This window comes from Eufriesea mexicana, unplaced genomic scaffold, assembly GCF_001483705.2.
Source record: "Eufriesea mexicana isolate 0111107269 unplaced genomic scaffold, ASM148370v2 scaffold5394, whole genome shotgun sequence".
Classification (NCBI taxonomy): Eukaryota; Metazoa; Arthropoda; class Insecta; order Hymenoptera; family Apidae; genus Eufriesea; species Eufriesea mexicana.
The window spans coordinates 310,583-335,118 of record NW_016913324.1 but is presented as its reverse complement, the minus strand read 5'-3'; the positions used below and the strand labels follow the sequence as shown (position 1 = coordinate 335,118).

The 24,536-nt window shown below is 27.2% G+C and overlaps 4 protein-coding genes across 6 annotated transcripts; 3 read left to right on the top strand and 1 right to left on the bottom strand.

Annotated features, from left to right (window-relative positions):
• The first annotated feature begins 251 nt into the window (after positions 1-251).
• On the top strand, positions 252-7,312 carry PGAP5 (Per1-like protein PGAP5). Its single transcript, XM_017906456.1, has 10 exons — positions 252-365; positions 438-583; positions 712-782; positions 858-998; positions 1,068-1,235; positions 1,314-1,399; positions 1,464-1,586; positions 1,656-1,796; positions 1,883-2,084; positions 7,283-7,312. The coding sequence occupies exons 1-9, from the start codon at positions 252-254 to the stop codon at positions 2,042-2,044; spliced, it is 1,152 nt and encodes a 383-aa protein (XP_017761945.1). The 3' UTR covers positions 2,045-2,084; positions 7,283-7,312.
• Positions 6,628-9,603, bottom strand: TM9SF4 (transmembrane 9 superfamily protein member 4). The gene is made up of 10 exons (XM_017906455.1): positions 9,508-9,603; positions 8,871-9,118; positions 8,665-8,811; positions 8,443-8,598; positions 8,092-8,372; positions 7,791-8,009; positions 7,554-7,711; positions 7,216-7,475; positions 6,941-7,124; positions 6,628-6,867 (listed from the first exon to the last, which is right to left on the bottom strand). The coding sequence occupies exons 1-10, from the start codon at positions 9,508-9,510 to the stop codon at positions 6,628-6,630; spliced, it is 1,896 nt and encodes a 631-aa protein (XP_017761944.1). The 5' UTR covers positions 9,511-9,603.
• A 735-nt stretch (positions 9,604-10,338) lies between these two features.
• Positions 10,339-12,179, top strand: LOC108552066 (neuroguidin). The gene is made up of 4 exons (XM_017906457.1): positions 10,339-10,423; positions 11,048-11,573; positions 11,679-12,029; positions 12,106-12,179. The coding sequence occupies exons 1-4, from the start codon at positions 10,415-10,417 to the stop codon at positions 12,129-12,131; spliced, it is 912 nt and encodes a 303-aa protein (XP_017761946.1). The 5' UTR covers positions 10,339-10,414; the 3' UTR covers positions 12,132-12,179.
• Positions 12,180-15,110: 2,931 nt separating this feature from the next.
• On the top strand, positions 15,111-21,187 carry mxt (Eukaryotic translation initiation factor mextil). Of its 3 annotated transcripts, none has more exons than XM_017906425.1 (11): positions 15,111-15,242; positions 16,328-16,446; positions 16,627-16,767; positions 16,853-17,022; positions 17,098-17,293; positions 17,558-17,629; positions 18,527-18,587; positions 18,679-18,967; positions 19,045-19,294; positions 19,365-19,486; positions 20,909-21,187. In XM_017906425.1, exons 2-11 carry the CDS (start codon positions 16,338-16,340, stop codon positions 21,008-21,010), a joined length of 1,512 nt encoding a protein of 503 aa, XP_017761914.1. In that variant the 5' UTR covers positions 15,111-15,242; positions 16,328-16,337; the 3' UTR covers positions 21,011-21,187. The 3 variants fall into 3 exon arrangements, with proteins under 3 accessions (XP_017761914.1, XP_017761916.1, XP_017761915.1); XM_017906426.1 differs by lacking the exon at positions 15,111-15,242 and adding an exon at positions 15,626-15,773; XM_017906427.1 differs by lacking the exon at positions 17,558-17,629.
• The last annotated feature ends 3,349 nt before the right edge of the window (positions 21,188-24,536 follow it).

The following is a 24,536-nucleotide window of genomic DNA, read 5'->3' as shown; positions in this document are numbered from 1 at the left end:
ATAAAAAAATATTAAATATTATGTACATTTTATCTGAAAATCATAACACGCAACATTATATTTCAACATTTTATGTTAAATGTACTTCTTATATCAAATATATAATGTTATAGACAGTGATGTAAAATTTTACTGTTCAGTTAGGATAAAAAACTATTTGATGTATAATATTTCTTGAAATGTTTCTATTTATTATTGCCCTCTAAGTAATTTATAAATTATATTTTTTTTAATATTTCGAATCATATAAAATGCTAGATGTCAGAATAGCTTCATATAAAAGATATTTAACCGAAGCTGTCATAGCTTTAGTATGTGTATTTATCTTTTGTGAATATTTGCTGTATTATCTTGTTCTTATTCAGGTAAGTTATATTGATATTGAAATATTTATAAAATTTTTAAAATGTCCTCATATTTTATATTTAATATAATAGTGTACATGGCCAGTTTTGGAGTCACATAAAATTGATATAACAATTGATGAATCTAAATCGGATGAAACTCCTGTCCATGCAATGTTTATTGCAGATACTCATTTATTAGGTTCTAAAAATGGACATTGGTTTGATAAATTAAGAAGGTTTGAATTTGTATAATAGTAAATACTTAAATAATAAAGGTTTTATAATAATAAACAAGTTGTACATTCTTTATATGTACTTTTAAATATATTTTCTTTCTATTAAAATTAATGTATTTTTTATATAGGGAATGGCAAATGTACAGAGCATTTCAAACTATGGTTACACTTCATAAACCTGACATAATTTTCGTATTAGGTATGTAATCAAATTATATTAGTGATTTAATATATTTAACAGAAAATTAATTAAGTGTACCATTCAATGAAATAGGTGATTTATTTGATGAGGGACAATGGAGCAGTACTGCAGAATTTGATCAATATATACATAGATTTCATTCATTATTTTCAGTACCAAACCATACACGTCTTTATGTTGTTGCTGGAAATCATGATATTGGATTTCATTATGGTATTGCGCATTATTATTAACTTTTATAATTATGGAGTTAATATTTTTGATGGAGAAATATTTATTTAGCTATTACACCATTCTTAAATCAACGATTTATAAATGGCTTAAAATCACCAAGTGTAAAAAGAGTTACTATCAAAGGAAATCACTTTGTTTTAATTAATAGTATGGCATTGGAAGGAGATGGATGTTTTTTGTGTCGTCCAACAGAAATTGCACTAAATAAAATTGCCAGTAAGACTATTTTTTGTTATAATGATGAATATTTATTAAATTTAGAACTTATATATGAACAAGTGAAATATTTTTCAGTACATTTAAAATGTGCAAAAGACATGGGAAATAGTTGTAATAAAGATAATGCAATTTCAAGATATAGTAGACCAATTATTTTACAGGTTAGTAAATAATTTTATTTTATAAAATAATAATCATAATATAATGTTTAAATTGTAAGTATAGCATTATCCAATGTACCGTGAATCTGATGAAATTTGTAATGAACCTGATCAAGCGCCAGATGAAATAAAAGATGTCAAATTCAGAGAACGGTGGGAATGTTTATCAAAAGAAGCATCTGAACAAGTACATAAAATATTTTACAAAAACTGTTATAATTAATTTACAAATTTTTATTAAAAGATCAACATACAGCTTTTAGACATATTAAATCCAAGACTGATTATTAATGGTCATACTCATCATGGTTGTAGAAGAATACATAGGAAAGATATATTAGAATTTACAATACCATCTTTCAGTTGGCGTAATAAGGATAATCCTTCACTCTTGTTAGTAAGTTTAAAATTTAAGAAAGTTGTTTAATTTAGTGTTGTAATTTTATTACCATATACATACTTAAAGTAATACTGATATTTCAGGGTGTATTTACTCCCAATAATTATTCTGTATCAAAATGTTACATGCCTGTGGAATCTACAGAAATCAAAATTTATATTATCAGTATAATATGCATCTTTATATATTTTATTCTAAAATGTAAACTAAAACAAAATCAGTATCATCATCTGAAATTTCATTGAAAACACGTTTTCGTTTATCAATATTAATGAAAGGAGTGCAGTAAGTAGATTATAAACAGTAATTATAAACATAAACCAAAATATAGAAATATAAGCCTCAGATTATTGATAAATTTGTATGTATATGTACAGTTGATTATAAAAGCATTTAAACATACATACAATTTAGTTCTTCAATTTATTTTCACCATATTCTGACCCTGTAGCAAAACATAATAAATCTTTCATGTTTATTGTATGTTTATTTAAAATACAGAGCCTAAGAACCAAGTTATATGTATGTTTAAATATTTTTCTAAATGACTGTACATATATAAAACTTTTCTATAGTCGTTACACATTATTTACACCATTCATAGTATAAAATATTTATATTATATATTCTTATTATCATTAATCAAATCAATAGAATCTCTCAAGTTCATTCAATTTTGAAAATTACTTTGTTTTATATATTTCCTTTCTATTCAAAAGAAAAATGTGTACAAATATGTATAAAAGAGTATAAGATATAAGAAATGTATGAGGGGTCATCAATACAAGGAGAGAAGCGTTCTCGCTGTTATTCTCAGTATCGATGACCCGCGTATTTAGGTTTAAACTGAGATTCGTTCGAGGATCAGTTGTCATCGAAGTATCGATGACCACTTATTTAATTGTAGAATCGTGAAGTTTTAATTCATCTTCGCTTCACAGTACACGAAACCACACACATATACACTAAATGTTTGGCAAAATGTTAAATAAATGTAACTCAGTCCTTCACATAAAGCAAAAATCTACGTATCCTCATTGGATCCGTATCTCACTTTTGAACTGTGAGGATTTCGCAGATGGATAGCCGACAAAAGTTAGGATCCGAATAAATTTCAACATGTTTAATTTTAATATATATTTGTATGTGTGCGTGTCTATGCACGCATGTGTATTATTTAAAATATAAAAAAAGACATAACAGAACATAAGGAACATAAAGGCACATAAACCTGTAAAGCTGAAACGTAACGTTGACACAAGTAATCATGACGCGAACTCGATGAGTCTTTTCCCGTTCCGACGAGGTCGAGCGCATTTTATCCCAAATCTGTTATCTAAACATAAAGCCGCCAACCTCGAGGACTACTTCTATCACGCACGTTCGAGAAGCATTTCCCCGAACGCATTTCGGCCTAAACCTAAATAAGCGATACTAAGAACGCTTCTCTCCTGCAATTTATTGAAGTTCAACAAATTTTCATAGAATTACTGACTAATTATGTAAACGTAGAGTTCTAAACTAAACCGATTGATTATAAATTTCAAATTAAACTTACCGAAAATAGTAAACCCTTTCACTTCTCACTTAGAAGATTGTCTTGGTATCAAAAGAAAGAAATCCGAAGACTTTGTGTAGATTATAGAGCACTAAATAAAATTACCGTGAAAGATAAGTACCCCCTTTGATTGATAGAAAATCAAATTGATAGGTTGTCAAACAATGCCTATTTTACAAATTTGGATTTAAAAGATGAAAGACTCAATGAATTCAAAAGACTCAATAAAATCCTCTTTTGTTGCGCCTGATGGACGATTTGAATATTTGAAAATGCTGTTTGAAGTCGCAAATGCACCAACGACTTCTCAAAGGTTTACCAATCTACTTAGACCACTCAGTCTATCGAATCAGGAAAGGTTTTACTATATTTAGATGATATTTTAATCGCCACGGAAAATATTAACGAAAATTAAAAAATTTTCAAAATAGTTTTAGATTGAACCGACATTATTTACAATTGAAATTCAGTAAATGTAAATTTCTTATACGAGAGATTGAATATTTAATATATAATATTAATAAAAGTGAAATTACACCGAACGAATCGAACGTTAAAACCATACAAGATTTTTCACAACCTAAAACAGTAAAAACAGGTTCCAAGTTTCTTTGCAATTGACTAGTTATTTCAGGAAATTTGTACCTAGTTTTGTCTAAATCGCAAGACCATTGTACAATTTTATTAAAAAGAGAGCGTCATTTAAGTTTGGAACAGAAGTATTAACTGTATTCGAATCGTTGCGAAATATGTTAATAAGCCGACCGATATTATCTTTTTCTAGTCCAACTGCGATAACAGATCTGCATACGAATGCCAGTTCGTATAGGTAGGTGTTATCCTATTACAATAGCAAAGTATTCTGTAATGTATTTTAGCAGACGAATGACAGATACGGAAAATTGTTATCACAGTTACAAGTTAGAGACACTGGCTATAATTTATGCATTAGAACGATTTCGTACATATCTTCCAGGAATACATTTTACTATAATAAGAGATTATAACGCAGTAAAATTAGCATTAAGTAAAAGGGACATTAATCCTCGCATTAATCGGTGGTGTCTGCTTCTACAAAATTATAAAGTAGAGCATCGCACAGCGGATCGTATACATCACGTGGATGCATTAAGTTAGAACGTATTAGTAATCGAACCCTTATCGTTTGAACAAATATTAGTTTATAAACATCTGAAAGATTCTACAATTAAGGAATTATATAGAGAAAACTTGAAGTGTGCGAAAGCGTTAAGTTTGAATTCCGCAATGGACTTATTTATAAGTACAGCACTTGATATTTGTACCTAAAGCGATGATCAATAATGTAATTCAGACTTGTTATGATAATGTCGGTCATAGAGGTATAGAAAAAACACACGAATTAATTACTAACACATGAACTAATAATTACTAACAGATGAAGATAGAAATAAGCATAAAGAAACAGCTGTTTTACAAAACCGTAGGTTACAAGAGCATAATAAGAGCGTATTTGATAAGAAACATAAGAAACCATATTATGGCATGATAAAAAATGTTACGACGTCGGGTGTAAATTAGAACCTCTGCCGAAATAGAAAGGGTCTTATGTGATAGACAAAGTGTTAAGAATTGTCAGATATTTAGTTAAGGGCATTGAAGGATTTCAATTAACTTCGTAATCGTCTTCCGATGGTTTTGACTCAGGTAGAATGAAATTACGCATAGGTGACAGTTAATGTAAAGTAGGGATAAATTGTCAAGAAGAAGAGAATTTAGAATGGATCTACGATCGAGGATGACCATATGGTCAGGATGGCCGAATTGTAAGAAATGTAAAGGTCATTGACAGGAGGAGAGAAGCGTTCTCGTTGCTGCCCTCAATGTCGATGACACGTTTATTTAAGTTCCAGCTAGATAAATTGGAAGGTTAATTATCATCGAAGTATCGATGATCACTTATTTAATCTTAGTCCGAAATGCGTTTGGAGAAATGCTTCTCGAACGTGCGAGGTAGAAGTAATCCTCAGGGTTAGTGACCTTATTGTTTAGATGATAGGTTGAGGATAAAATGCGCTCGATCTCATCGGGGTAGAGAGAGACTGCTCATCGAGTTCGCGTCACGATTAGTCGTGTTGACATTACGTTTCAGTTTTACGGGTTTATGTGCTTTTATGTTCCTTATGTTCTCTTATGTCTTTTTTTATATTTTAAATAATATACACACATCATACACATATATATTACACATATATACACATATATTACACATATATATTAGTTAAACGTGTCTGAAATTTGTTTGGATCCCAACCCACGCCGACTATCCATCCCTGACACTGTCACAAAGAATATTAAAAATTGCAATTATAGTTACTGTAATATGTACAAAACATGTCTTATACGTTTACTCAACCAACATTAAAGATCTCGTGAAACACAATAGAAATTTATCATGCATACAAATTTATCATGTGTAATATTTGAATAATTAAAATTACAGATCTTTATAATTATAGCAAGAATAAATGTTATATGTAACTGATAAACATTCTACATGACATAATATTAAGAAGTAGTGTATATTTCAATTTATCCAACTTATCCAACTATAAGTAATATACGTAATTTTACATTATTAATGTTACATTATATGCATTAAATGCATACATGTATATTAATAAATGTTTAGAAATATAACTTGCAAAATTGTTATCTTATTGCAAAAATAAAATAATTGTGAATTAATATTACTAACTATTATACCTAGCATTGACTATAATTAATATTACATATACCGACATTTTTATACAATTTTTTATATTATCTTAAAAAGAAGTAATATTAATATAGTCTTTGCATTCTCTTTATATGTATGTATATCATTTGTTGAATATGAGTAGTATCCTGTTTTACAAATTATAAATATTTGAATAATAACAAAATATTTGTTTAAGATTTAATAAACAATAAAAAATGAAAATTATGTATCTATAATGCAATTAACAAAGTTATACATCATCCTTTTTAATCATTATTTTTTGTTATATCCATTTTCGATCTTTACACATTTTTTGTTATAACCAAAACAATTTTATAATATTTAAGAATATTATTTGATAAATGTACTACTCATTTGCAATCAATTTATTATTAATCTATCGAAGATGAAAATGAACTATTGTACTATTTTAGTTTTATACATTTAATTTAAACTAATTAAATATTCTTTGTAACATTAAAAAAAGTATTACCTTCTTTAATCATTGGTAAAATCAATGATTAATTTGACTAGTCTATTTTTACAGCAGCATATATTTTTCGAATAAATGCATAAGCTGCAAAAAATCCTATTGTACCTGTTAATAACCAAAAAGTTAATACCATCAATCCAGTATAACCAAAATACAAAAGTGTTGGAATTAGTTCTGTTATTTCTAATTTTGTCATAAAATAAAAAATTGAATAGGCTAAAACATATACAGCTGATCCTCCACTAACAATAAAGCTTCTCCACCACCATCGATAATCCTAATAACAAACAAGATGTATCATAAATATACATGTTATAAATAGAACTTAAAATAAATGAACTATTACTTACTTCTCCACATAACTGGAAATAAACCATAACTATGGATATTTGTGAACAAGAGATAACAAGTATACAGAATACAAGGAAGAGAAATCCAAAAAGATAATAAAACTGATTTTCCCATAATGCAGTGAGAATGAAAAATAATTCTATAAAAACAGCACCGAATGGAAGAATTCCAGCCATAAGTGTGCTGCAACAATTTTAATAGGCACATTGTATTTCTTACATAATGGAAATGATACATATTTTCTAAGCAAATTATATTAATTTTATAAACTTACCACAATATTGGATTCATATACCATAATTGATCAGGAACTTGTCTAGGAATTTGATTTGTTCTAACAGGATGCGTAAAAGGATGTTTACGATATCCAAAGAAATATCCAACATATACAAGAGGAAGAGATATACCAAACCATAAACATAACAGTGCTAACATTGCTGTAAATGGTACTGCACCAGAACTATGCTTGCCCCATATAAAGAAATTTAAGAAGAAACAAGTAGTAAACACTATTCCAGGATAAAGTGTTGCTGTCTGTGATAAATTATATAATAATATAATAAATTTTGTCATTTAAATTTACCTTAGTATATTACTGTATTTTATTTTTACCAATAATGCTGTTCTTCTCCATTTTCGACCACGCATTGTTTTATAAAGACGTGCAGAGAAATACCCGGCAATTAAACCAGAACATACATATAAGGTTATAACACAACTTCCAAGTGCACCTCTACTAGCAGGAGAAAGCATTCCCAACATAGCAAAAACTAAAAATACATAAGGAAAATAATGTAAAAGTATTCTAATAAAATAATATTATTTGATATAAAAAATATAAGATCTTACATATTGTGATTAAAGCCATAAAAAATATTTGAATTCCACTGCCTATCACAGCAGCAAATAATCGAGGATTTGGCGGTGGCCGAAATACATCTCCGTGAACTAATTTCCAACCAGTTTCTTCGATTATTTCATCTAAACCTGCTAAACTATCACTTTCACCAGCATTGTAACGTGCAATATCTCTTCTGAGTGTCCGAACCATTATCATTGTTAAAACGCCTATATAAGTTTATGATAAATTTTTATATATGTAATCCAAAGCAATCAAAAGAATTAAACGTTAGGAATAATGTATATTTACCAAAAAGAAAAATGACTACAATAAGTGAATTGATGATTGAAAACCAATGAATTTCAACATCACTCATTCCTAGATATATGTCCCATCTGCTTGCCCAACTTACGTCAGATATCCTCCATTCCACAGAATACAAGAACAGAAGCTTAGTTCCTTTAGGCTTGACAAACTGAGGATTTGCTTGGGCATGTGTGGGCACTATACAAGTTGTTCCATCAAATGTTAATTGACTTACATCAACTGAACGAGCTTCTACTTCAAATCCAACTACTCTAAATTCATTTCTATGAAAAGTAAAAAGAAGTTGTAGTTTGATACATTATTTACATGTCAAATGGTATTATTCATACTAACTCTCCATATTTATGGTAACTTAATTTTAATTTAAGGTAATTATTAATATAATATTGATCATTCATAATACCACCCAAACGATATCCATGATATACAATTACATTATTTGTATCTTTATGAACCTTTTTTGTTGCTGCTGGTAAGTTATCAATTAACCTAAAAACAAACAAAAATTATTATAGGTGTATGTTTAATACATATTACAATTTTATATATGCTTACAAATGCACAGTATAATCGTGTTGAATGCGTTCTATAACACGCAATGACTCTTCTTCATTCCATGTTATAAGATTAGATGGTCCATGACACAATAATCTACAGGTTATGTCTTCTGCCATTAATACCTCATATGGTGTATTTACAATTCTATTTAAGGATAAATGAAATTATTTTCTAACAATAAAGTAACAAATAATATATCTTACCTATCACCACGTAATACTTCTCCTAAATTTTCTGATTTGTAGATAGTTCCATTTTTTGGTCTGCAAAAAGGAACAGAATAATATCCGTATGGTAATTGGGTATGAGTGCTGGTCATTTTAACTGCTTTAACATCAATCTTTTGCCCTTTTTTAAATTCCACAGGAGCAACACCAGGTACATAAAAGCCATTTGTTTCAATTAATAAAGATATAATAACAAATATTGCACTGCTTCTTTTTAATATTTCCTGTTGACAAAGACATAATATGTATAATTTACATTTTTATTAAATTAACTGCTATTTTTAATAACATTTACATGTATTATAAATGTTATTAAATATAATGTATTTATATATACATTATAAGATTATCTACACAATTGTATGTTTTAATCATTTCAATCAACTATAAAGTACAATAACATTAATTTTTTTAACATTTTCAATGCAACTATAATAAACAGTGTCATTAAGTTTCTGATAGAATTAATGAAATTGTACTTTACAAATACTGCCGCTACGAAGTTAGAAAATATTATACCGAAAAAGAACCGCCACGTCAATTTAATAAATACTTTTATTTTATGATGTCCGATCTAAATATTAAGTAAAAATAATAAATAATATACTCGCACCATTCTTTAATATTATTTTCGTTAAAGGCGCGCTACGCCGTACCCCTTATTTTATTTTAAATTGTTACTAACAAAGTTTTTACTGTGCTCACGTCAAAAATGAAATTAACTTCAACATGAAGTTTGTGCCGAAATATTTATCGGTAAAGTAATACAAGAAAGATTCTTTATAAAATTCCCTAGTAAGCTTATTTCTAGTTATATGTATACATAACTATATATTGTTCTTCAGACTGATGTTTATCAATAGTAATATTTATTAATTAATTTATTTAGGATAAAAGAAGCTTTATAATTCTCATAGATGCACAACTATTTATATTTTAACAAATTCAGAATAAGTACGAAAGTAAAATAAAAGCAAAATACTTTTTCTTCATAATCACTTAAGCTATCAAACATTTTCTTAAATGTGTTAATGTTTATTTTATATAGCTTTCCATTTAACTGATAATTTTATTTTCCTATTGTAATTTGTGATTAATTTAATTATAAAAAATTATGTATCAAATTTTCAGAACGATATTTGAAACATAAATTTTCATATAAAAAGTATTCATTAAAGTATTTATTCTTGAAATTCCCGCAATTTTTTATCTGCGTAAATAGAAAGGAAGTGAATCTTTTATAAATATAAAATATTACTTAATTAATGATTTGATCTATTGTGTGTTTATATTATAAATTCATATTATGTAGAAATTATTATTTTTACATTTATAAAAATTGATTTTTTGTAAGAAATGGGAACATTTTTGCTACATAATAGAAGGTATGTTGATTAAGCTTTTCCGAGCGAAAAAATATACCCCCGAAAAGGAAAATATCGTCCCACGTGGGGACTCGTTTAATTACAAGTTACGTTATTTAGATATGCATCTGTTCGGTTAATTTTTGTTTCAGAACAATGGTACAGGTGAGTAGAAACTTTTAAGTATGTTATATTGGCAAATTTCCATGCAGAATGTCTAAATCAATGCATTTTTCTATCAGGTCTATTGGAAATTTTTGATTGTTTTTTTTTCCGTTGTCATCCATTAGTAAATAGGAAAGATGGCAGCAGATTATTGCGCTTTTTTCCTGTCTATCTACGGGTCCGACATTTTTCTTAAAATTAAGTTTTTCTATAAATTTTAGGTGAAACTTACATAAAAACATTGGTTACTTTTCAATTTTATGAACAGAATTTAGCGCGTATTTTATTTTTGAAATAAAATGTGATTAATGTTGAAATAAATAGAATACATAATGATTTTCGTATATTCAACTTGTAGTAAATACGGGAAAAGATGATAGAGAAATTTTAAGTGATATTGTTAACTGATAATTGAATACGTATGAAATAAAATATAATCATATTGAAAAAATTCAATACTTTATGAATGAATGCTTCATTGCAAATTACTTATTTGTAAACATTTTTGTTTTTTATGCAAAATATGATAATAATGGGGGTACATAATTTTTAAATAGTATGCATGTTTAAATTGTTATATTAGATGAGATATGTATTTTTAATAATGGGAAATTATGTTTACAGGCAATTGATGAAATGGAACAAAGAGATCTCTCACAAGCATTTCGCTTGCTTGGGGAAATGAATGCTAATGTTTTACAAGTTAATCAACTTGTAGATAATATGTTAGTTCGTGTCAAAAATGGAGAAATTTCTACAGACAAGGGTCTTAGTTTTTTAGAAATGAAATATCACATGTTACTTTCTTATTTAATTAATTTAACCTATGTAGTTTTGAGAAAATGTTCAGGAGAACGTATAGAAGGAGATCCATCAATTGATCGCTTGATTGAAATAAGAACTGTCCTAGAGAAAATCCGACCAATAGATCAGAAACTAAAGTATCAAATAGATAAACTTGTTAAGACTGCTGTAACTGGTACTATTAACAGTGATGATCCAACTAATTTTAAAGCAAACCCAGATGCATTTGATAGTAATGATGAAGAATCTGATAGTGAACAGGATGATAAAATAGATGGTTTTAAATCAGCACAGGCAAGAAAATCTAATATTTATGTACCACCAAAATTTGCTTCAGTACATTATGGTCAGTATCTATAAATTTATATTATGTTCAGTAATTACAACTATAATATAATTTTTCAAACTGAAAATATGTAATGTCTGAATATTTGTTACTTTGCATTTACAGATGGAGATGAAACAGTTGCTGAAAAAATTCGTAAAGCAGGTGAAAGAGCTCGTAGACGTGCTGTCTCAGGTGCTGTTTTAAGAGAATTAAAAGAAGAATACTTAGATGCGCCTATTGAAGATAAGCATGGTTTGGGAGAAAAACAAGCTAGTCTAGGTCGCGAGAATAAACGAAAGATAGAATACGAAGAAAATTATATGACGCGTTTGCCTGTTACTAAACAAGAAAAACATAGACTTCGTCAAATAACAACTCTTGGTACACTTGGAGAAGAAATTACAACCTTTGGAGAATCATCTTCTGTATCTGGTAAAAAAAGGAAAGCTCAGAAAAAAGGAAAAGCTAAAAAAAGTAAATTATTTCAATTTATTGAACATAGTTTTATATCGAAATTTATTATTTATAACATAACACAAATTTATTATAGGTTTCAAGAAAAAACGGCATCATTAAATGAAGTTTATAAAAGTTTGGAAAGCTGAATTTCGTACAGCATTATTAATTAAGGTAAAATGCAAATTTATTTCAATTCTTCTTGACAAACGCAGATGCCATTAATACTCGTTAATAAGTTAAGCTAAATAACTCATAAACAACTAGTAATAAAAAAAACAATCGTCGACGGTGAAATAAAATAGCACGATGGTAATTTATTACTACATAAGACATACTAATGGTCGTGTAATTGATAATTATAGTTAATAATGATTTTAATCTTTAATTGTTGTCTAAAATCAATTTTTATCTGTGGAGTTGAAATGTTCCATGAGTCACAAGAAATAATATTCTGATGATATTAAATACACGAAGAATAATGTCAAGGTACATACGAGCTTAACTTATAAAAAAAAATTACGTATAATCGTGACACAATTAACCAAATAATGGATTTCGACTCCAAGATCTAAAATTGCAAGTTGAACGTACAAGTTGAAAGCAGAAAAATTTCTGCTTTATTTTGAGATATTCTCCAGCTATAGATGAGAAAATCAATAACATAGCAGGAGGGATGATATTGAATTAATTGTTACAAAAGCGTAAAAATCACAAGACATTCAATGCAAGAATTAGAAAATTCAAATTTAATAAAGGAAAATGACTTTAGAAATTGCAAATATTCTGCAACTTCTAAAAATATTGTTCATTGTGCGATATCGCGTGTCTTAGGATTTTCTCGCTATTTTAGAGTAGTGAAGTAGTTAATAGTTTTACTATTATATGTATGTTTCGTTTGTGTTTTTCCCCTGGTAAACTGTTGAGGCTATTATATCTTGATGTGAATCATATTTTATGTTAAGTTTAATTTTTTACAATGTGTTTATGCATTGCATTTGTTGCTTTAACTTTAGATTGGTTTGGGTTAAGTTGTTAAACTTATATTAAAAGTAATATAAGAATAACAAGAATGTGTCAAAATTCAAAATTAATATTGTCAATTTCTTAATTCCAATTTGAGTTTACTGTAATTAGTTTCTTAGGGAGAGGGTATGTGTGACATTGAAAGAAAAACTAATATACGAAGACTAGAGCGAAAATCACTTCTGTAATAGAATGAACTTAAAACTAAAGCTGTAAGAAGTATCCATATCTTGTGCTTAAATAGGTTCCATTTTTTAAGTATTAGATATAATTTTGGATATCTTTCTAAATCCAAAAGCAACATTTCCTTTTACGGTAGAGGAAGAATTATGTAAAATGCATATAACACTAATCAGACATGAATAGTTGTATTCAGTAGTTGTTCCTGCAGAAGTGATCCGCATTACCTTCAAAAGTACTAATTCGCTATATGCTAACCAAGAGCTCAACCATCCATAGATGTTATATTTTTTACAAAAGTGTTCATAGATTGAGCTAACTTGGTAATGCATTGTGTTACATATGCCTTCTCTTTTTGAATCTGTGAAGATAATTAAAATGTGATAAATTATTCATGAAATAATAGTTAAAAGAAACTAACAAAATAGCACAATTGCTGGGCATTATTTACAAGTGCTAGCAAGCCTAATGTCAGCAGCCTTGTCGTATTTGGTAATGAAGTTGGAATACTGAATAGCGGGAAGATTTTGATTAATAATGTCAAGATATACTTACAAAATATCATGCTCGTTTAATGTACAGCATGCACAAAATAATTAATGCAAAATTACAATAGGTTTCAAAATTTGCCCGACATTTAGTTTTCTCATACTTTATACATAGATGATAATTTTTGAAGCACACTTATAACTGAGATAACTGTAAGTCCAAAATATTGACATGCATGCATGAATGAGCGAGCGAGCGTGTGTGTGCATGTGTGTGTATATTTATATACATAAATATATACATAGTGTATATTTTTCATTTCTACATTTTGAACTGTTTATAAATACACGTTAAAAAATATCATGCTGTTTGCAATAAATAGAAAAAATTTTAATGAGAAGATTAATGATTATATCTGTTTTTTAAACATAAAATTTTCTAATATGTTTTGCATATTTTGGACTTATAGTGAAAGTGTATGGGTGTGAAAAATATTCATACGAGACACATATCCACACACAACATATAGCAGCAAAGTAATAGGGTTACATTGAATACACTACCTCAAATCAATAGAAATATGGATTTACAATAATAGAACTGCGTCAGTTACGTTTACATTATTGTGTTATTGTTCATTTATACATATACTGATACAGTAATTTTGTTGTGAAATATAATGGAACATATTATGCCTTATAAAGAGAAGTATTTAGGGTTTGTTATCTTTGACCTGCTTAGCAGGTACGAATTTCTTAATAATGTACAAAGAAAAAGCACAAAGTATGTAAACGTTACTGTGGGCAGGGAGTTTAAAGTAGTCCTTCAAATCCAACAACGCTGCCGAATACTAAACTAAAAGAAGAAACAAAATATCTTTGCAGCAAGAACGGTATAAAAATGATTTATTGACTACATTCATAGTCTGAAGAATATAATGTTTCATTTATTGATGAATTTTCTATAATTTATGTACTAAGGACAATTCAATGTATGAGAGTGCGAGAGCGCGCGCGCCAGAGAGAGAAAGAGAGAGAGAAAGAGAGAGAGAGAGAATTACCTGTATATTATAAATGGTTATTATGAATGAATTATTATTATAAATTAATATTATAATTATTATGATTATTCTGATTATTATTATATTATCATTATCATGATCATCATTATCATCATCATCATCATCGTCATCATCATCGTCATCGTCATCGTCATCGTCATCGTCATCATCAATCATCAATCATCAATCATCATGTAGAATGCTTCTTACTGACTGAATAAAATGTTTTCAATGTCAATAATGTATTTATGCAAATTTAATAAGCTCATCTTATATTATGCGAAGTTATATATAAACGTTCAAAAAAAGGCCTCCATTTAGTTCTTTGACTAGTGAATTTTAAATGTCGTGTTGGTATCATCGTTTTAAATTGAAGACACTTGAATATACCTTCGCAACGTATGTCAACGACATATTTTACCGATTTCTTTCAGACGGTCTGCCTGTCGTTGATTTGTGGCACGGCCGACGTGGTGGTAAGTTTCTTCCCAACAATGAAAATTGAAGTGTAATTACTAGCCTTTAAATGTAATATCTTGGTTAATATTGCATACTAAATATTTTTTCGACATGATGTGCCTTAACTTTCACAATTTTAGACTTTGTAAGCGTTTTGCATGTTAATTATTAGCATAATACATTTCAGTGTTCAGTAATTTATATACACAAAATTTACGTCATTTGTATTATACTTTGTAAAATTTTAATAATTCGTTAAATTTTTTTTCCTTTTTTTCCTTTTATATGTTCTGCTTTTCCCTTCCACTCTTCCTCCCCCACTCTTGTTTTCTCCTTTCTTTTGCTTACTCTCTCTCCTTGTTCTTTGTACATTTTCCTTCTTCTTCTAACGTACCTTACAAGATGTCGAAAGTGCCAGAGGCGCTCACATGGGGACTGTATAAATTATTTTTATCGCTACGTAGACTACAGCAAAATAACCTACTATTGTAAAGAGTCTACGTTTCACCCCAACTGCCTCAACTATAACAAATATTGTTAAAATTCACGTTAGTACATTTAAGTTTCAGTTCTTCTTATTTGCTATCGATCATTATATTCTTCATAAACCACTCTCTTTTCCGTAGTTATTTTTAAATCACCCGCGGCGCAAAACTATACATCGAGAATTTAAAAGAATACACTTTTGAAAATAATTAAACTTAGAGTATTGTATTACTCTTTCTTTTCTCTAAGTATTAATTTCGGAATTATGCTATGTTATTAAAGAAATATAAATAATATCTACATAAATATTAATTATACAAGTAATTATCTATATTATATTATCAACTAGCATTCCGTTATGAAACCTTTCAGTATTATATGAAAGGAAATCGATTAGACAATTACATACTTGTTATTTTATTACATGTTCTTTCCGAAAGGTAATGTTTAAAGTACATACTCCCTAATAATGTAAAAATGTGTTCATGTTAAGGAATATTACTTTTAAGGTTTCAAATAAAATACATTAGATAATTTAATAAATTTATATTTAATTTTGTATGTAATTAGTAGTCATTTTTGTGAATTTATTTTTTATATTTTTTGTTTGTTTAAGATTATAAAAAATGGCCGCAACGCAACTAAACCGAGCACGAACCATTAAGAAAGTTGAAAAACCTCGGCCGCTTAAACTTAATCAACGCCACGCGACCGTCGATGGGCGGATTACGACTGGTAATTGTTAATTTTATATAATATCTCTGATATTACATTAGATTATATTATATTGCATTCTAAATATGTATATTTAGTATGGATTTAGATATATTTTATTGTCTTAGTTATTTTTCTTGTAATGCATTAATTATTAATTTTAACAGCTATAATTTATTAAATTTAAAAATTGTTTCACAGTGGAGGACATAGTGTCCTTAATCGACAATGTTGCAATGCAACTAACTAATGGCTTCCATGACCGAACGCTACAAATAAATGTAATAACAATGTGTAATCATCTAAAACTTTATGCTCATCAATTAGAAGCTATTTATAAAGGTATAGTTTAAAATAGTATTTGTAATATAGAAAGATAAAAGATTAATCCATTAATAATTTTAATTTCTTGTTCATTAATGTACAGATCAGCTGGATAGAGCTTTTGTGGCGATCAGAAATGGAAGTCAAGACGAAAAACTAGATTTGACGACTAGGGTTCACCTGCTGGAACTTATAGAATTAAGAGCCAAGCAATGGCGTCATACCGATTCTATGGATGTATATTACACACAGAAATTATCCCATTTGGATAATGTATGTTTTTAGATAAACACATGTTTTCCTATAATATGAGTTGAATGATTTATAAAGATAAAATGACATTAACAGGCAGAAGCAATTCCTGATACACCTACAAATACATTGTCATCTCCTATGGCAACAATGTCTTCACCTACAGTGGCACCTATCTTAGGACCTGGTGAAGTTATAAAAAATAGTGGCAAATTTGTTAAACCTACGCGTATTCCTGGGAAAAACTACTGTAAAGATGAAGTTGTTATACGTAACAGTGATTCTGGTAAAGGTAAGGAAAATTTAATGTTTTTAAATTAATTTAGTGATATGTATATTGTAGTTGAAATATACATGTAAAACTCCGTAATATAATGTAGAATATGGCTTACCTGTTTTAATTTCTGAATGGTTTATTTTAATTTTAAGTTACCATTGCACTATACTTTTGGATCTGTTTTTTGATATATCTTATATTTTATATACTGATTTTCACATCTATTGTAAGTAGTAAGTATTATGTTTCTACTTCTAAATCATTTGCACAAAAATACAGTGATGGGAATAAAAGGGCGGCGGGTTCACATGATCGAAGAGCTCAGCCAGACAATCATCTCCTTCCAGCGAGGTAAACAAACAATTTGCAGATGGCTTAATAGCATCATGTTCACGCATTATAAAAATAACTAATTATATATTTTTTAATATCTTTACATATCCTAATATTTTCATTGTGTCAATCCATTTTATAAAATAGTCAAAATTGAAGTATTGTTTCCGTATAATTACAAATTTTGTAAAATATCCATTATATATTCATATATAAAATACCAAAAAGAAGTATTGAAAATTTTTCTATAATATACTATAAAATAATTATATCCTATAAAATAAAGTTATGGTAGCAAGTGATATTTACATTAATTTACAAGTATAATTTGTGTTGTAACTTACATTTACTTTTATTTGCATGAAATTTTTGTCTTTATATGTTATTATGTTAGTCACTTAATAAAATTATTGTGAACATTCTATTGTGTGATTGCTCAAAATCTGTTTTATTGTACTACTGTTTTGATTGTTATCATATTTTACTGTCATTAGAATGCATATTATTTGCAGCTTATTAAATCATATTTAAATAAGTATAAAATGTTGAATAGTGATTGTTACAGTTACAGTTCTATTCATCATTTTATGTATTTCATATAATTTTGTTTATTGCTTATAAATGCTTACAGTTTTAAATATCTAAAAGTTATCTCTTTTTACAGGAAAATGTTTACACAAATGTTGTTAAACTTTTTAATGTTCTAATGCATAAATAATTTGTTTTGGAGTGTTTGATCAATATCCATATTTAATATATATTTATTGATATATAATTTTGCATTGATAAATTGCACATTAACCACAATGCAAATAAGTACTTACATAATAAATTCTGATTGATAACAAAAATTTGACGTTTTATCGATATTATAAAATATTGCGTCTAATATAATGTTTCTTTTCTTTTTCACAGTAAACCCTGGAGCCAAAGAACGACTTGTCCAAATCACGGGTACTTCCGAGGACAAGATACAGTAAGTTTAATTTTAATTGCTTACTATTGTATGTTGAATTTCAAATATATAATTTATATATAATTTATTAAGAAGTACATTAATATGGCAGTTACGCGAAGGATTTAATAAAAGATACGATTCAACGAAATGCATCACCGGTGAGATTGGAGCAAGGTGGAGGAGAAAAAGGAGCTATGGGTGGTTCTAGCTCTTCATTAAATAGTAGTGCATCAGATGAGAGTAATCGATTGCAGCATCAGCAACAAAACTCTCGTTTACGAAGTTCACTCCTCCATAGCTTCTCCACCAACGACGCCAGTATAGGCGAATATAAATATACAGTTACTGTTGGTAACCAGTCTTTAAAGATCACAGGATGCAATCTTGATCTTGTTAGGGTAATAATTTTCTTTTCTTAAAACATAAGTTATGTTTCTAAGTACATTGTTTCTAACATAATTACTATATATGTTAGACTGCAAAACTAGTTTTAGACGAATATTTCTTGGGAGATTCTGAAAATTTCACAAGTGGTATAGAATACTTCAATTTTGAAGAAGAATCTCCTTATTCGATCTCGTCTTCCAGTACACAAAAAACATCACTAACTCCAAGTAATACAAATGAAGTAGGTCGTGAATTAAATATGGATAGTGCTGCGACTTCAGAAAGTGAAGAAACTTATAAACCCCATATATCTGAAATAAATTCATCAGCTCAGGAAGGTAATTATTTTAAATGATTACAAAAATCTTGTAAGTACAAAAGATAATATTTCGATAACATTATATTTAGTTCCAGAAGTTAGAGAACTCACATATGAGTTTTTATTGCTGTGTTCAACAGGCCCTTATGCTAAACGGCCGCCTGCAGATTGGGCTCGCATTCAGAAGGAATGTCCCAACATTGTTCGCAAGGTACATCAATGTGATACCAATGCTAATCACCTGATGTACAACAGTGTTACTTACTAATTCTTTTTGCGAGATGGTACCTGATTAACACCTTGAAATTAATTTCACTATCTCGAAGTTACATTTATCTGCTCTATTGAAATATGCTGACTCCTCTAGAATGATTTTTATATTTTACTTATTTCATTTTTAAAATACTCATCTTTAAATATTGAATCTCAAATAGTAATAGCATGATAGCATAGAAAAAGATAATTGTGTGATAGCATAAAGAAAATTTCTTCTATTAATGAAAGACATTTTCCACGAAAGTATAATTACCAAATAATTTCTAATTTTAACCAAGATCAATTTTCATTTTGAGTTTACTTTCTTTGTGTTGTAAATAATAAATTACAATGTCTGTAAGAACATACATTATTAGATATATACGTAAGATACGTACGTACTTAGACCAAAAATTTGATGTAACTATGATAAATTTTGTGATATTTGATAGTTCTTACCAAACAAATTATTTTATCAGTATTATGTAGAAAATTGGTTACATATAAGATTTGTTTTTTATGTTACCTAATAGTTTTCCTTGATGAAGACAATATAATTTGTCCTTAAATTATAATAATATGTTAATATTTATTATTACATTTTACTATATTAGTACAATATGTTTACTCCGTTAGATAAATTAGAGCTTTATAGTATGTAGTATAGTAATACTTTATAGTATTATGGAATAAGCTATAAAAAATTATTTTTTAAGCGTGTCTTTTTACTTTGTGTTGTTAAAAGTTAAATATTTATTTTTTTTATGAATTAAAGATTTGATTAATAATATAAGCTAAAAATGAAAATATATCGTTTTACGTTTATAATACATTATGAATTTAAACTTTATATCCTTTCAAATATATATTATTTTTATATTTCATAAATATTAAGACTTATTTTAATAGCTACATAATTTACTGTAGATATTAAATTTGAATAATCAATATTAAATGAGTTTAAGAAAAAGTAATTTTGATTAATTTTAGAAGTGTTATTTTGAGGAAAGTATAGAATCTTATGTGGTATAAAAGACTAAAAACGATTTGTGTACGGAATATTGTTGTGTAACACTTATGGGATATTAAAAATAATAAAACATTTTTACTTTATACATTTTAAATCATACAGTGCATACATTATAACAAAAATGTGGCAAATTTTTGTTTTATTTAAAAAGTGAAATCGAAAATATTTGTGACACTATACTAAGAAAGCATGATGCACATTACTTAAATCATTTAACACTTGCTTTACAATTTTAAAGCATGCTGCTTATAACATCATATTAAGGTAATGTAGAAAATATAATATTTAGTACCTAATAATACTTTATTATCAAGAGTTTCGTAATTAATTATCATTTTTATTTAACAGGAACCGATTCGCTGGTTCGAACCGGAGACATATAAAGCTAAGATAGCAGCTGGTCTTGTTTCAGTATTGCCGATTGGAGAAGGAGAAACTGATCCAGAATGAAATTGGAAAGTTTAATATTTTGATCATCATAAAATTGTATGTATTAATCTACATCGATTTTTATGTCGATGTATTGTGATAACTTTTCAAAAGTAAACTTGGTTTAATGTTCTGAAATGAATGAATACGCAATATATACGAGCTCACAGATGAATACACAACAATTTGTGAGTAACATAACATGTATTGCTCAATTCAATTATAGCAATACAAAGTAATTAGTATAAATATCGACATATGTACCAATGTTTAAGAATGTTATGCATGTTTAAATCTAAATTATTTGTAAAATAATTTGGAATTTTAATAAGCATTTATGCTTTTATATTACAACTGTTTGTGACAAATTCGTCAAATTCATTACAAGTTGTTTAATCCTAGTTAATCGAGTATCTTGGAAGAAATATTTTTAGTTGGATTTATAAGTACATTAATGTACTAATTCATATTTCGTAGTAAACGGAACAAATTTTATTATTTTTATCATTATCTTTTATTATTACTATTATTATTATTAGGATTGAAAGAATTCATATAAATACTTATGAAAGACAATAAACAATTTTTATATTTTTAGTATGATAGATCAAATTGCAAAACACGTCAAAATATAATTTATACAATTGATAATTACTGAATATTGTTCAAATTAGATAGTATTTCTGTTGATAATTTTCTGTTTAAATTGGGTGATTTAAGTATTGAAAAAAAAAGAAAATTGTGTTTGTTTGTGAATATATAACTTCATTAACAAATAAATGATGATTGGTATTATAAATAAGATTAAATTTAACATTATAGAATGTAATTTATATAAGCATTCAAAAAATACTTCAATTTTTGATGCATAATATTTATTTTGTTACGTATAACAATCGTAACGAAATAGTGATTTAGCATAGTCTAGTCTACCTTTTTAATGTAGAAACTACCATTTTGGTAATTACTCTGCTGTGACATAATAACCAAAAAAAAATATTTCATTTAATCTTAAATCAAGATTTTATATTTTATATACTAAACAATGATACTGTGTAATATATATTATTAATTTTATGGAGAGAAAAAAAATAGAAACTTCATGCTCCTGTATTGATTTTTATATAATTAAGGATAAGCATTAATTTTCAATACTGCATAAAGAAATTTTTGTATTATAATTAATTCGGGAATTTATTTTTTATTAGATATAAAGTTATATTTCGGTAAGTTATATTTTTTTGTTATCGTATTATTTCTCTCCTTTCAGTTGAAATTATATTGTATGTTATGAATGTTTCGTTAGCCAGAATTTAAATTACAAATATGTTTTTAAATATTTCTGATTATTCTTTAATTATTTTAAATATTTTTTGAAGTATATATTATTCGAACTTGGAAGTCATGTTATTTATGTATTTTATTTTCTGGCTTGAAATATTAAAAGAAAAATATTTAATATTTATTTCATTTGGTATTGCACGCACATAAAACGTTATGTTTGTATGTTTTTACATCTTTAATATTTATTACAAATTTACACAATTATTTGAATTAAATTATTAATAATTTATTACTATCATCACTAACTGCAGTAATATAATAGTATATTATTGTACTTTGCTCTTTAATAATAAACCAATAAAAGTAAAGAGTATTATTGGGTTCTACTTTTTTTTCACTTCGAAATAAACACACCTCTAACTTGATGCGATATATTTTAAACCATTGAATTTTACTAATAGTATCTATGTGAACAATTAAAGAGATTATATAAATAAATCAACTAATCTTTTTGTTAGTTTTATTATTATTTTAGTATTATTATAAGTTTTATTATTTTAGTATTGTATAGAAATGATAATGTTTGAAATTTACATACACCTTCAATTTGTGCACACTTCATTGTACTAGATATCGATTGTATTTTTATTTTTCACTTCTTGCAAAAGTTAAAAATGTTATATTATTTGATGTTATGTGCATAAAACATTTGATATCAGAGGCCTACTTACTGATTGTATTCCATTATAATGTCATGTTAATTAGTTACTAATTTCTATATTGCAAATGACTTCATTAAAATAAAATAAGGGTAATGTAACATATATACGCACATATATATCTTAAATTCAGTCTACTTAATCATTGTATAAGTTAATTTAGTCTGATATACAGTACCAGTTTCATTTACAGAAATGTTTATAATCATCAATATTGAGGAAAATAGTAATATAAAAATATATTATACATTGTAAGAATTTACTATTTTAAATAGTAAAATATTTGAAATTAATGAAATATTCATTTTGAGTTATTAATGACAATTAAAACATGACCAAACTTATTTGAATGTTAGAAACTAGTCTGTAGCATAGCAGACGATTAAATTATATGATTTTTCATACAATGTTGGCAGTTTTTTGAGAATAGTGGCCTTTAATAACTTCATAACTTTTCTTAGAACTCATTAGTATACATTCTATAGTTTTAAATAAAATAAACTATCCTGTAATAATTTGATAAAACAAAAGTTACAAAGAACCACCATTCTGACTACATATTTGTATAATTTTATCATTGCAATTTCCTTAAATATATATTTATATATAAGTATGAGTGTAAAGGACCATATGTATTTGTATGCATACAATACAGTGTTGTAAGAATATCTTGTCAGTGACGAGTAATTAACACTAAATTCAGTGAGATGAATGAATATCCCTACGAGAGAAATAATACATTTATGACAAAATCTTTGATTAAGTTAAAGTGAATATCTTCTAAGCTACCAAAAAAATTACTCGTCCCTGGTTTATATTCCAAGATAAATAAGCCAATAGATCGACCTATTTTAAATATGATTTACTTATAACCAATTAAAATAAAATATTTCATACTCTCGAATATTAATGTATAATTTGAGTCCCATTAGTCACATAAACAAAGATATTCTTTAAATGTAGAATATCTTGTACAAATGATTCACAAGTATATATCATGTAAAGGATTTTGAAAAATATTGCAATAAATTTGAGTATTTTGTTATTAAATATGGGTTTGTATATACTAAGATGACACTAGTTAATATGATCAAACAGAACTCAACTATAGTTATATGATAACTAATTTCTAATGTATCGAAATCGGTAGTTTTCTTTTACAACATTTTATACCATGGTGATCACAAGGTTTTTAAGTGTACAAATATTAAAAAAAATGTTAAGGATACACTGTGTTCACATTTATTATAATCTAAACATTTTCTTTTATAAAGCATAAATCGCTAAAAGCGATGATCTACTTTTTAAATACATTACTATGTCATAATAATTATTTTTTGGGACAGTATATTCAAATCACGTTCGCTAATAATTGTATACTAAAGAATTCACGTAGAGCACAAGACTCTACACAATTTTTCTGAATGTCATAATGCATAATAATACAAATAACTTTCCATTGATGACACTATACATTAATAAGAAAAGTCAAATTAAAAGGAATATAAAATTAGCTGCTCATTTGGCAGATGCATTTTTATAGA